The sequence below is a fragment of the Alligator sinensis genome, unplaced genomic scaffold, assembly GCF_000455745.1.
Source record: "Alligator sinensis unplaced genomic scaffold, ASM45574v1 scaffold194_1, whole genome shotgun sequence".
In the NCBI taxonomy this organism is placed as follows: Eukaryota; Metazoa; Chordata; order Crocodylia; family Alligatoridae; genus Alligator; species Alligator sinensis.
The window spans coordinates 250,032-262,926 of NW_005841945.1; the positions used below are offsets into that span (position 1 = coordinate 250,032).

Below are 12,895 nucleotides of genomic sequence, written 5' to 3' on the forward strand. Positions count from 1 at the left end.
GCAGATTGAGGCCTCAGCAGCGAGGGAGGGAGTGGGGCTGGGGTCGGGGCTACATAGCTGGGGCAAGGTGTGCAATGGAGCCACGAAAAGCTCATCTGAGGGATCCAGGGAGGGGGGGGTGGCTCTGCCATTGCACACACTCTGGGAGGGCATGTGACCCTGGATCTGCGCACAGGGCAAGGGCAGGATGCTGCTCGGAGCACCGCTGGGCTCTTCCCAGAGGGGAGTTGGGCTGGGGATGTACTTGGGGTGGGCAGTGGTGGTGCTGGGAGGGGGGCTATGGCAAATTTTGGGGTGGCTGCAGCCCCCCCCCATAGTTCCCCTCCCAGCATTGCCATCTCCCATCCTGAGCACAGCCTGACCAAGCCCCTGATGGAAAGAACTCAGTGCCGCCCCAGTATCAGCCTGCAGTGGCAGCCCACCCTCACCTTGCACGCAGATCTGGGGGCACATGCCTCCCATGCCCTCCCAGGGTGTGCGTAGCAGTGGGAACTGCCCATCCCCTAGACAAGCTGCTCGTAGCTCTGTCCCACACTCTGCCCCAGCAGTGCAGCACCTGCCCCAGTCCCTCCTTCACCACGGGGCCTCGATCTGCACCCCGCCTTGCTCCTTCCACCCACAACAGACTTACGAGCCGGATGCTGCTCTCCAAGCTGCCCGGCTGCATATCAGCAATTGGATCAGTATTGACTGACATGGCTCGTTAAAAATCAGCCATCAGTATTGGCTCAAAAATTCTCTATCAGTGTGGCCCTAGTAAAAAGTTTGAAAGCATGAACCCCAAAGGCTAAAAAACCCAAACCCCAGAAGGGGGAAATAAAGATGGGGGAAGAGAAGCAAACCCCCAAAATGTTTAGGTTTTTGTTATTATTGTTACTACTATTAAGAACAAAAACAAACTTCTTGTTTTTTTAACTTTTCAAGCAGGTAATAGGTCATTTAGTTTTGTAATTTTTGAGAACAACTTTCCTATTAGTCTGAACATATTCTTATTGTTAGGGAACATGAAAGTATATCTTATCAAGGCTCAAAAGGTCTGAGATTCAAATGAGCTTTTTTAGCTCAGATGTTTATCTTCCAAAACTGCTAAGACTTCCCCAACCTCCCAACTTGAAACAATGCTCCCTGTATCTCCTATCCCTAATTTCAGATATCTTGCAGATTCAAAGAGAAGTCAAGTGGTCTGCTACTCCCTTGTCTTGGCAAGCTTTCAAGGGAGGACAACTTGTCCAATTCTTTGTCTTTAGTAACTTCACAATAGCTCTACAAAAGCAAAAATGTAGAGAGCTTCCAAGATAGTTCCCCATGTAAGTTTTATACAGGTGTAATAAAACACTCAAAAGCAAGCTACTGTATAGTCAAAATATATTTTAAGAGTAGCATTTTGTAGGCATCAGCCAATTCACGGGCCAAAATTGAGGCAGTAAAGCAATGCCAGGAGCTGCCACTTGGGATTTAATCAATTACTCAGTATCTTGCAGGAAGCATATAGTTTGCTGCACTATCATCAATGGATTTGCAAGGCCACACCACCAGATGTTTTCTCTTGTTTCACATGCGTGTAAGAAAGCCTATTTAAAATTTCCTTTGATTTGCCCATGCCCAACACCAGCCAAGCCTGGTATTATTTTAATGGGAAGACCTTGCAGCTTGACAAAAATAAATAATCCAGACAAAAAGAAAAACCAGCAGAATGAGGCTCAGGCCAGTGGAAACTGAAGTTCTCCAGATCCATTTAAGCATCACATTGCTTTCTTCATAATGCTTCAGCATTATTTTCACAGATGTTGTATGATTTCAAACATGGCTTATTTCAAATATTAAAAAAGAAAAATGCCAATGCCAAAACCTTAAATACAAATGGGACAATATCAGCAGATCTCTGGTCATAATCATATTTCCAATGAAATGGTGCAAATGATTTGGCACAAAACAAACAAACAAAAATCTGGTTTGCAGTAGGAACACCAGCATTACACTAGTGATTATGTTGATCCCAATCACAGAGGAAGGTAGGGAAAAAGAGATACCACGATTAAGATAAAGCATGATTTCTTCTAACAAGGAGCCTCTCACATACAAGGAAAGGCTTACAAATATAGGACTGTTCATCCTAGAAAACAGAAGATTGGGGGGGGGGGGGGGTCTGGGGGGGATTTGGTGGCAGCTTACAAGTATATCGGGGTGAGCATCAGGGGCTAGGCAAACAACTATTCATCAAAGTACCCCAGGGGGAAACCAGGAGCAATTGTCATAAACTCCCAGAAGAAGGTTCAGACTGGATATACGGAAAAACTTCTTTACAGTTCATATGGCCAGACTCCCAGCAGAGGTGGTGCAGGCACCTACCCTGGAGATCTTCAAAAGGAGACTGGATGTACACGTTGCTGGGGTTATTGACCCCGGCAGTCTTTCCTGCTCAGCACAGCGGGGCTGGACCCGACGATCACACGAGGTCCCTTCCAGCCCTAAACTTCTGGGAATCTGTGAATCAACTTTAAGAGCTCAAGGAAATAAATGTTCCACTTCTGATGCATATCTATGAGTGTTATTAATAAAACCATTTTATTATGATGGGAATAGTAAGCTTTAAACAGTGCAAGGGAACTGAACCCATATCTTCCAAGTTCCCAGTCTAAACCACAGACCACATAAAAGTTCTGTCTTTTGTAGTCTGTAGTAGTAATCATCATCTGGGTTTATACCATGCTACCCAATTACTTCAATGGTATCCTTAGTCTGATTTAGCCATGTTTGGTACATTTTGTCATGAGTAGGGACCAGGGTGTGATCATGCAGTTACACCCTGCTTCACCACCAGGCGCTCTAGTCTTGGCCACCAGACACATGCGCAGTGAACTTGCTACACCCAGGAAAGACTACAATGAAAATGTTCCAAATTCCTCAGATTCATTTGCACCTCCTGGCAGCTTTTTCTTGGGGCAGGGAGATAATGGCGTGCAAAGGAGAAGAGAGGGCAGGAAGAAACTTTAAGTAGTGAGAAGAGGAGACTATTTATTAAATGGTTATTTCCAGACTCAGGTCAAGCAAGCAGTACAAGAAGCTGCAATGCTGCAGGTGGAAAACCTTACTTAAGACTGACAGATCTTGTATATAACATGTATAGAGTGCTCTTCACAAAATATTACAGCAGAGTATAGTAAAACCACACAAAAAAGTGTCTTTTGCAGGAACTCCATTGAACAATATTTGTAAAAACCAAAATGTTGAACTTTAAATATTTTACCCATAAAGAGACTTCTGTGTCATGTAACTTATGATTCAATTTAAAATCAGAAAAAATGGTTTCCTCAATTTCTCATATTAAGTGTAGCTAATGGAATAAGCAATACCCAAAAAGCAAAAATACCATTAAGCAATACCCAAAAAATCCCCTGTCACCTTCAGCCACTTACAATCCCTATTCTGGCATGCTACAAACATTACAAACTTACATTTAGGATAAGATCCAAACAGTTACAGCTTTCAGGTCATCATAACATAACAAATACATCACTGACACCAAGTAGTCATCATTTCATCATGCAGAGGACAGCAGTTTTGACAACTCTAATGTTACACTTGTACTTATTGAGTTTATCCTAGTTACTTTAGACAAGTGTAGAAGATAAACCAACTGCCAGAATTGAATACTATATCTCAAGAAGTGGGACCATACAGAAGTTTCTTTCCCACTTAGAGAAATGTGCGTAGGGGACAGTATGGGGGAGCTTTCCCAAGAGTCCACAATAAAAAAGGATTCAGCAGAAAAAAGCCAAATACTGGTGATCACTGCCAGTACCAAATAGTGCACAACAGCATCAGTCAGATTACGCAAGGCCAATGGGACTGCAGAGACATCAATAATTGCACAATTGCTCATGTACAGTAGATCCTTTACAAATAGGGATGGATTTTGTTTTTAATTAAAAAGAACTTGATTTGAGTACCACAGTGCAGACCTAGTATGAAAGGATTAGCACTTAGCAATACATTTCTGAACTTAAAGCCTGGGGCAGAAGCTGAGCCACTGCCTGCCCTGAGCTGGTACTCAAACTTAAGACGAAACTTCCCCCTTCCCCCATGTTGTTTGGGGAGAAAGAAAAACAAAACAAAACACAAAACTCATCTTGGATTCAAGTAAATACAATAAATAATCTCTACTTTCCTTGACTGCAGACTAACTTTTGCCTCTGATTGGAAGTACTACTACAGCATTATCTAGTTATGATAATTTATTGGATTTATGTTCCTAGCTATTGACTCAGTGCTGCTATTATTGGAGGTGACCACAAGTGGGATCAGGCCCCTATATCAGTCTTAATTAAGGAAGATGGCCACAATGAAAAATATGGACACGAGATCAGACAGTCTTTATCTGATTTTTCAACCCCATTGTTGGTTCCTGCACCCTAATTGTACAAACACTCCCATGTGGTTAGTCACATACATATAGTTGCATATGTGCTTAAGCACCTTCCTGGATGAGAGCCAAAACAATAAACACCTTGCAGCCTGTGGCCCATAATTAAGACTTCTCACTTGCAAAATATCTCTGAGGCCCAGCCAATATCTCTGCCATCTTTTCCCACAAACTACTCCCACTTCCTACACTCCTCCCAACCGTCTCCCTGACTACTCCCTTTGCATCCTTTCATGCCTAGATTTATTCTTGTTTTGTAGTACTCTGTAGGTTCAGAGCAGTCTGTTTAATGCATGCTAGTCAAATTTCTCCCTCTCAAGGGGGAAAAAAAAAGTCTATTGGCCCTCTAAAGCCCAGATATATCACTAGAAGCACTATAAAACTGCTTAGAGAAAAAAACCCTATGGTCCTAAAGACATAAACACGTATAATAATGTTTATATTCTATATATTACAAAATTCAGTATGCAATCAGGAAGCTACATGTTATAAAAATTAACTCATTTCTAAGTAGTAAAATTTCTGCATTATCTGATAAGATGTCATTTATTTCAACCACTGCTCCTGGTTTACAGGATTAGATGTACAAACATATAAGTAGTGTCAAATATGTTACACATACTTTTGCACTTCTTTTAACCTGAAGTATCTTAATTCATGAAACTTTGCAAAGATCCCCATGCAAAATATCTCTGAGGCCCAGCCAATATCTCTGCCATCTTTTCCCACAAACTACTCCCACTTCCTACACTCCTCCCAACCGTCTCCCTGACTACTCCCTTTGCATCCTTTCATGCCTAGATTTATTCTTGTTTTGTAGTACTCTGTAGGTTCAGAGCAGTCTGTTTAATGCATGCTAGTCAAATTTCTCCCTCTCAAGGGGGAAAAAAAAAGTCTATTGGCCCTCTAAAGCCCAGATATATCACTAGAAGCACTATAAAACTGCTTAGAGAAAAAAACCCTATGGTCCTAAAGACATAAACACGTATAATAATGTTTATATTCTATATATTACAAAATTCAGTATGCAATCAGGAAGCTACATGTTATAAAAATTAACTCATTTCTAAGTAGTAAAATTTCTGCATTATCTGATAAGATGTCATTTATTTCAACCACTGCTCCTGGTTTACAGGATTAGATGTACAAACATATAAGTAGTGTCAAATATGTTACACATACTTTTGCACTTCTTTTAACCTGAAGTATCTTAATTCATGAAACTTTGCAAAGATCCCCACGGAAGAACTCACAATGGTCCATCTTGTGACAGCATCAATGAATAATTTCATTAAAACCAAATGAACTTTCAAGGAAAGCATCTGGGATTGCTTCAGAGTTAATATGTACAAATAAACACTTTTTACAATGCAACTTTACAGGTTATTTAAACTTTTATGAATAGCGTTATTGTACTAAGTATTGTTTAAACTTAACTGCAAGGTGTCAGAACTAAATACCAGCTGGATATTAACTTTGGACACGATGACCAAGATTTACTCTCGCCACCCAGAAAGCATTGTATGCATGAATGTACAAAAGCCAAAGAGGTCTTAAGCATCAGCAAGACATCAAAAACTACTTTGCTGTTTTGTTACCGTATTATTTTAAAACAGCCTGTCCAAATCCCTTCAAATCAGCAGTCTACCTATACATGAAAAGCATTCAGATTTCATCAGGAAGAAAAGGAAAGTGCATAGTACACACTGTTCTAGTGTATCAGGAACAACATACCAAACTGTTCAAGTTACCAGAAGAAAAAAAAAATGGGGGGGTGGGGGGGAAATCAGCATATCAGAGCTAAGTATATTTCATCTCCAGACCAAAAGAAAAAAAAAACCTAGGAAGAGTAAAATGCATTTTCTTGGTGGTTAAAGATCACAGAACTGAGACCTGGAGACATGATTGTCTAAACTGGGGCTATCCACCTTCTGAAAAGCCGGGAACCACATCCTACATGGATCACGGGCCCCTGGCCACCACCTGGCCACACATTGCTTGAGCTCCCTAGGATCCCTGCCATGAACCCCAGATACACTGTACCAGCAGTATGAAATCCCTCTGCCCATTACCCCTGGGTGAGCAGCAGGCTGCCTCCAGCTGTGCCCTTGTCCCAGAAACCCCTAGCCACAGCAACTGCAGGAGCAGTGCAGCAAGTGGCAGCCAGGCAGAAATTGGCAGGGTACACATTAACTCCTTCTGCACATGAACAGCCCTAGCTTAAGCCAATTCTTTTCCCTTGTACCAATACAAAAAACACATTTACCATGCCTAATCTTTAGGTACATTAATCAAGGATAAGTCTATTATACAGCCTTAATATTATAACACACAGTCTTCATGTTCACTCTTTCACTACAATACTCTCGGCACGTAGCTACCCACATACATACCGTGGCTGCACTCTAGCTCTTGCATATGCTAGAAACCATTACAAATAGTATGTCTGTTTTCCAGCATTTAAAGTATATGTGGTTAAGTACATAGTGATGCATAGCAAGTAAGAGGTCCCAAACAAGAATGTCTATGCCACATGTCTTGACAACCTCTAATTTTGCACCCTGTTTGTCATGAGAACAGCCAGCCATATTTTACTATAGACAATTTCTTGCAGATGTAAAAGTACAACCATTAAATTATAACCTGGATTAAGGGCTGATTTAAAAAAATCTCAACCCTTTAAGAGTCTGAACACACAGGAGGATATATTAAAGATCCAGCTGACATTCCTGAAGAATTTAGGGAACATTTGAATACAAATCTTGAATCTAAGAAATACAATTCTTTTTTGAAGAGTAGCTCCAAAGAAAGTGTTCTAATATGACAAGCCTGAACCTGAATTTATCTCCTCATACCTCCCAACACCCTTCAAAGGATGTGGCAAGGGTTACTCTAGTTGCGAACCACTATTCTAACCCTTAGCAAGCAGAGTTGAGTTGAAAAAATAAAAAACAAAGTTTTCCACTTTCTGATTCAGATATATATTACAATAAAGTTCATTTGTATACAAGCATTCCCACAACACTCCATTTTGGATTACAGATCCTGCCCTCCCCTCCGCGCCACCCACCAACGCACATGTACAATAAATCTCTGCAAGGCCAAAATTCTATCCTGATCTCACCAGTATAACAGTGAGGTGAGTAACATGAGCCACATCTAAATGAACTATCAAAATTTGAACTGCAATTCAAATTAGCTAAGAATATTTTAAATGATGTATAAATACAAATAGAATTCAATACCCTCTCCCAGAACTGATACTTCTCTAACAGGTGTAAGAATAAATTATTCTTGTCACTAACCTAAAAGAACATGTTGGGGGCTGGTAATCTTTTATAGCAGAACTGCAATTTAAAAACTGCTTTATGTAGAAGGAGCAAATAGCTCAGAGGACTAAGATGACTTCACCCATTAGCTAGAAGACTTCTAATGCTGCAAAGTCTGTACAAATGTAATTCATGCCAAATACAAAGTCTTCAGACATTCTAGTAAAGTTTGAAACTCAGCCCAGGTTGAAAGAAAAATATTCACTGAGAATGCTATTTGAGGGCAGTTGACTCTAGCCAGACACTTCATTGCTATTGACAAGTTTTGACAGACAAAGATTGCATTTGTTGCAACTAGCTCCTCAAATCATTTGAATAGCAGTTAAGAGCACCTATACTGTACAATACCCGTGAGAAACTGGCAAGTTCATTCAAGCATGCTAATGGCACACTGTTTACGGCTACTGTAATTAAACTGCCCTTTTTTATTGTGAAAAAGAACAGATACTTGAAAGGCTTAAGATTTGCCCACATAGCAGCATGGGCTGCTTTTTGTTTAAAAAGCCATGATATCTGCAGCTTCAATGGCATGCAGCTACATCTCTGTCCCCAACCTTTAACAGAAAATTGCATTATATTGCCTATAAACTAACAACCTTCCTTCTGTTTCTCTGACATCTACAGAAACATAGATTGCAAGAAAATGTTTCTCAAGAAAAGAAAGAAAAACTTCAAAGAATAAATGTATGGTCTCCACGGCAACTCTACTTGAGGATTCAACTATTATACAAAGTTAACTTGGCTTATTTTTCAAAAGCATTTCGCCTCTTTTCCCCCCAAGAAATAACTGAACACTCATAGAACAAGTGACCAGTGAGCCTTGGAATCCAGAACCCAAAGAACCTTGTCGGTCAGTGAACCTCATTTCATTTAGTCAGTAAATCACATTACAGTGATACTCATCTTGGCAAGTTTCAAGTACCATGTGATGTAGCAGACATCTGTATAAAGGCTTTAAGAGCAAACCTACTCACCCTAGAGATAGTCAGAGGCATATTGAAGTCTTTGCCACCTTGAAGCCTGAAACCCCAGGGAGCTGGGCCAACCAAAGACACGGTGTAGTTACTCATGATGGTTGATGATTATCTTGAACTGGACCTTGATCAACGACTCTGGAAAATAATTTGATTTTCTTAAAAACATTTAAAATAAATTACAAACATCTTAAATCAAAAAGGCATGGTCAATTATATTCTACATATAGTTTTCTTTATCTGTGCTACAAGACTTTACATAATGAGAAATCACAAGATTTTTCAAAGTCGAACATCATTATTTGTATGCTGGGGATTGGAGGCTATCAGTTTAAAAAACATGAAAAAAATGGAAATAGGCTTTTTTTTTTTGCTATTAGATTTACATTCCGAATCCTGGTATTGCAATGCTTGGTTTTCAAACACTGCACGGGGACAATTAACAGTTATTTTCTTTGGAATTAAATAAGAAATATTTCCGTACTTTTTAAGGTTTTTGAAATTGGTTCTTATAACATTTAAATGTTGAAGCCAATTCAAATTGACAATGTTCTATAAAAAATGTTTTAAAAGACTAAGGTATCACAGAGTGGCTTATTCCTTTCTCACTAAATGCATGCAACATGCTCCTATATATTTAGTTTCAGCTACGAATCAACATTACCTCAAAACTCAGTTCCAAAAGTATGCATATTTTGGAAACAATGCCAAAACAAGGTTTAAGTGTAAAGTTATTTGGAGGAAAACAAGTTCTCACTCCCATTCGCCTTGTAGTGTTTACCTACAATTTAATGTGCATCACACACCTACTTTCAATATTATACTTAATATAATACATTAAATATATTATATTTATATTATATAATTATATAAGTATTAGAAGAAGGTGAAGAAAAATTCTGCTAGCAGAGAAAGTTTTTTTATCAAGTACAAACACAAAGGTAATGTTTAAGGAAAAATACTCCCTTTAACCTCCCCCCCCCCCATACCCAGGTGGTGGATTACCTTTAAAAGGCAAATCCTGCACTTAATTTTTATTCAGCATCAAAGGTAACAGCTTCACATTTCATCTCAGATACGAAACATTACAATGACATCTTAGGTAGTAGCTGCCTTCTATTTTTATATATTGGAGAGAGATGGAGCACACTAGAGGATGGATTACTGTAAAACTACACCAAAGCATGGGAAGATTCCATAGTTAATATAACAGATTTAAGGTGGAACTTCAGTCAAGTAAAAGACTGTGCATTTCAAATATTACCAAGCCTTGAAAGGGTTGTTTTTCACCACACTTTCACCACCACTGGTGTTTTTATTTTGGCAGCAATAGATTTATAGGTTCTCTACTTATCAAGCAATTGCATTCCTATGAAAAGAATATGGTAGTATCTGGGAAGTAGTAAAAACTCTCAGAAGTCTTAGCAATGCATTAGAGTCACCTGTTAAGAGTCCTAGGCTTCATTAAATGAATTTCCCAACACACCACACTGAAAGAATGGTTGTTCAGCCTTATTCCTTCATTAAGGGCTTGTCTACACAACATAGCCTGACACTGTAACACTGTAGCAGCACTACCATAGCTATCAGAAAAGCCCTCTAGCAAAGATGGCACTTAGGCCAGCAGAAGGAGAGTCTCTGTTGGCATAGTTACACCACCTCCTGCAACAACATAAGCCAAGGCAACAAAAGCTGTTTACTACTGACAGCTACACCCATGTTAGGTGTTTTGTTGGCATAGCTATGTCACCTAGAGGGTGTGATCTTACATATTCCATAGCCAACATAGCCACACTAGTAAAACTTTGTAAAGCAAACCAGGCACAAGGGTCAAAACATCCACTGTTTTCATACCAGTACTACATTTAAAATGAGACTACCATAGTAAATGAGACTGGTAAAATAATATTTTTAAATTAGGACACAGCTGTTCAACACCTAAGCAGTCAGGGACCACATCAGCGGGGGCAACAGGCCTGGGCTGCATACCCCCACCTGGTCACACCACCACATGCTTGCTCTCCCCCCTGTTGCAATGACCCCACATGGGTGCCCCCCCCCCACCACTGCAGTGTGTACCCATGTGGGTGACCCCCACCCCACCAGTGCACTGCACACCCACGCCCTCACCCTGAGCATCCCACACAAGCCCTGCCACATTGCACTGCTCCCTGGGGCAGACACAGAACGCACAAGCCAGAGGGCAGAGGTAGACAGCAGCAGGATACTCTGGCTGCTTTATAACCAGTGACAGGAGCAGTGAATGCCAGGCAGGGGCCTGGGAGCCACAGCTTAACTCTCTCAGGGCTCATGCATCCCACAGGCCAACAGCCCTAAATTAGAATTTTAAGCTAACAATACTTAGCTGATACTTATTATTACTTATACTTGTTTCAGTACTAAGGCATCCTGAATTGCTGGCACATATACACCAGATGCCACAAAAAGGGCCAATCTTGAACTCTACGAAGACAGAACTTGGCTTAGTTACTCCTCCTCCCTCTTCAAAGTCTGATCAAGCATAAATCCAGAAGTACAAGTTGTGCCTAGTTCTAAAGTTTCTTTCTCCACCCTCTCATACATACAGCAGGGAAAGCATCTACAAAAGTGGAGATATGATCCTTATGGGACTTGCTTATTACTAATAGTGAGAACCAGCAACTAACAGAATCGCCCTCTCCAGTAACCAACAAGTCCCATATATATACAAGATTTTAACCTATCATGGATTTCACCCCCATAAGGAAGAGAAGCCTTTCTGTTCCCTCTAAATTAAGCTCGCTGAAATTATAGGCCATCACAAACTTAATGACAGTGGAAAAAGTGAACCACATCTCATGCTTCAGGACACATGCTAAACACCAATATGCAAGCTTAAGTGAAACTTTTGCTCCTCCTAAAACAAAATTTAAATGAGTGTTGGTTCCTCCTTCTACCCCTTCCCCCTCACGTGGGGAAAAAAAGGCAGTTAAAATAAATTAAAAAATCCACGAAAAGATACAGTTACGAAACAAGTACAGTAACTGCAAATAAGGGAAAGTCATTTGGTATGCTAAAATACAGTGAACCACACACAGCTCCTTATCCACCCCCCGCTTCGATTCTGCAGTAAAACGTCTGCATCTCATAACCTAGAGCCTTTTTTTAAGATGGAAGGAGACCAAAGAAGGTCCCTATAAAAAACAGATTTGCTGAGCTGCTTAAGCCATCTAGAATACTTAAAGAATTTCTCATGAATGAAGAACAGGTACAACCCAGTGCCCCAGTACTGTCTCAAGTAGGAGTGCAGTGCAATGAAATGGCTCAGGGCTAAATTATGAAACCTTAATTCATGCTGGGAAGTACTCAGTAGCCTTAACTGCAGAAACTCTCTCCACCTTCAGCAAGGGTTTCACAACCTAGTCCTAAACTCAATTTGTGCAAGTCAGCCTCCAGTTGGATGGAACCAGCACGGCTCAACTGCATGTTATAGGCCTGCCGTGCTAATAAGACAACCAAAGGTTTATTCCAGCTCAAGGAACTGGTGCCTGTGCTCCAGGGGAACAGGCTCCTTCCAACCACTACAAACGTGCCAATGCTCATGTGCTAAATAGCTGGTTCCCCTCTTTGCAGTGGCTGTACTTGGTTGTAACTAGAAAGAGTCACAGAACCAGAAAGTTACAGTTGGAAGGGACATCAGGAGGTCATCTCATCCAACTCCCTGCTCAAAGCAGGACCGTCCCCAAGTATATCACCCCAGCCAAAGCTTTGCCTTGCTGGGTCTTCGAAACCTCCAAGGATGGAGATGCCACCACCTCTCCAGGTGACTTGTTCCAGAGCTTCACCACCCCCCTAGCAAAAAAGTTCTTCCTAATATCCAACCTGAGCTATGCAGGGGAGACTTCCCCTTTACAGACCCACTAAATCAGAGATGTGTAGCATCCGCTTTCAGGAGCTGTGGGCCCTATGGGGTATTTACTCTAGATGCGACACCTCCGCAAGCGCACGAGGAGTCAGCGGGTTTGGCTTCCACACCCCGGCCCGGCAGGCGCCAAAGCTGCGGGAACACAAAGCCATATGGCATCAACCCCATCCTGCAGCAGGAGCGAGTTGAAGCTTCCCTGCTCCTGCAGCCACCTGCTCACCTCTAAGCCTGACAAGGAGGAAGGCAAAGAGCCTGGAGCCTCCCA

The 12,895-nt window shown here is 41.1% G+C and overlaps 1 protein-coding gene across 27 annotated transcripts in view; it reads right to left on the bottom strand.

Moving 5' to 3' along the window:
- The window catches only part of PDLIM5 (PDZ and LIM domain 5), a 196,262-nt gene extending 183,652 nt beyond the window's left edge, over window positions 1-12,610 (bottom strand). For 13 of the 27 annotated variants that reach the window (XM_025199501.1, XM_025199500.1, XM_025199499.1 and 10 more), the window contains exons 1-2: window positions 9,732-9,880; window positions 8,727-8,864 (exon numbers count right to left, since the gene is read on the bottom strand). In XM_025199501.1, coding sequence (XP_025055286.1) covers window positions 8,727-8,822 — 96 coding nt within the window. In that variant the 5' untranslated portion in view covers window positions 8,823-8,864; window positions 9,732-9,880. Of the gene's footprint in view, window positions 1-8,726; window positions 8,865-9,731; window positions 9,882-10,168; window positions 10,304-12,587 lie in introns of those variants that run through there. The other 14 variants (XR_003093179.1, XR_003093180.1, XM_025199497.1 and 11 more) reach the window with 6 other exon arrangements.
- Window positions 12,611-12,895: the final 285 nt, after the last annotated feature.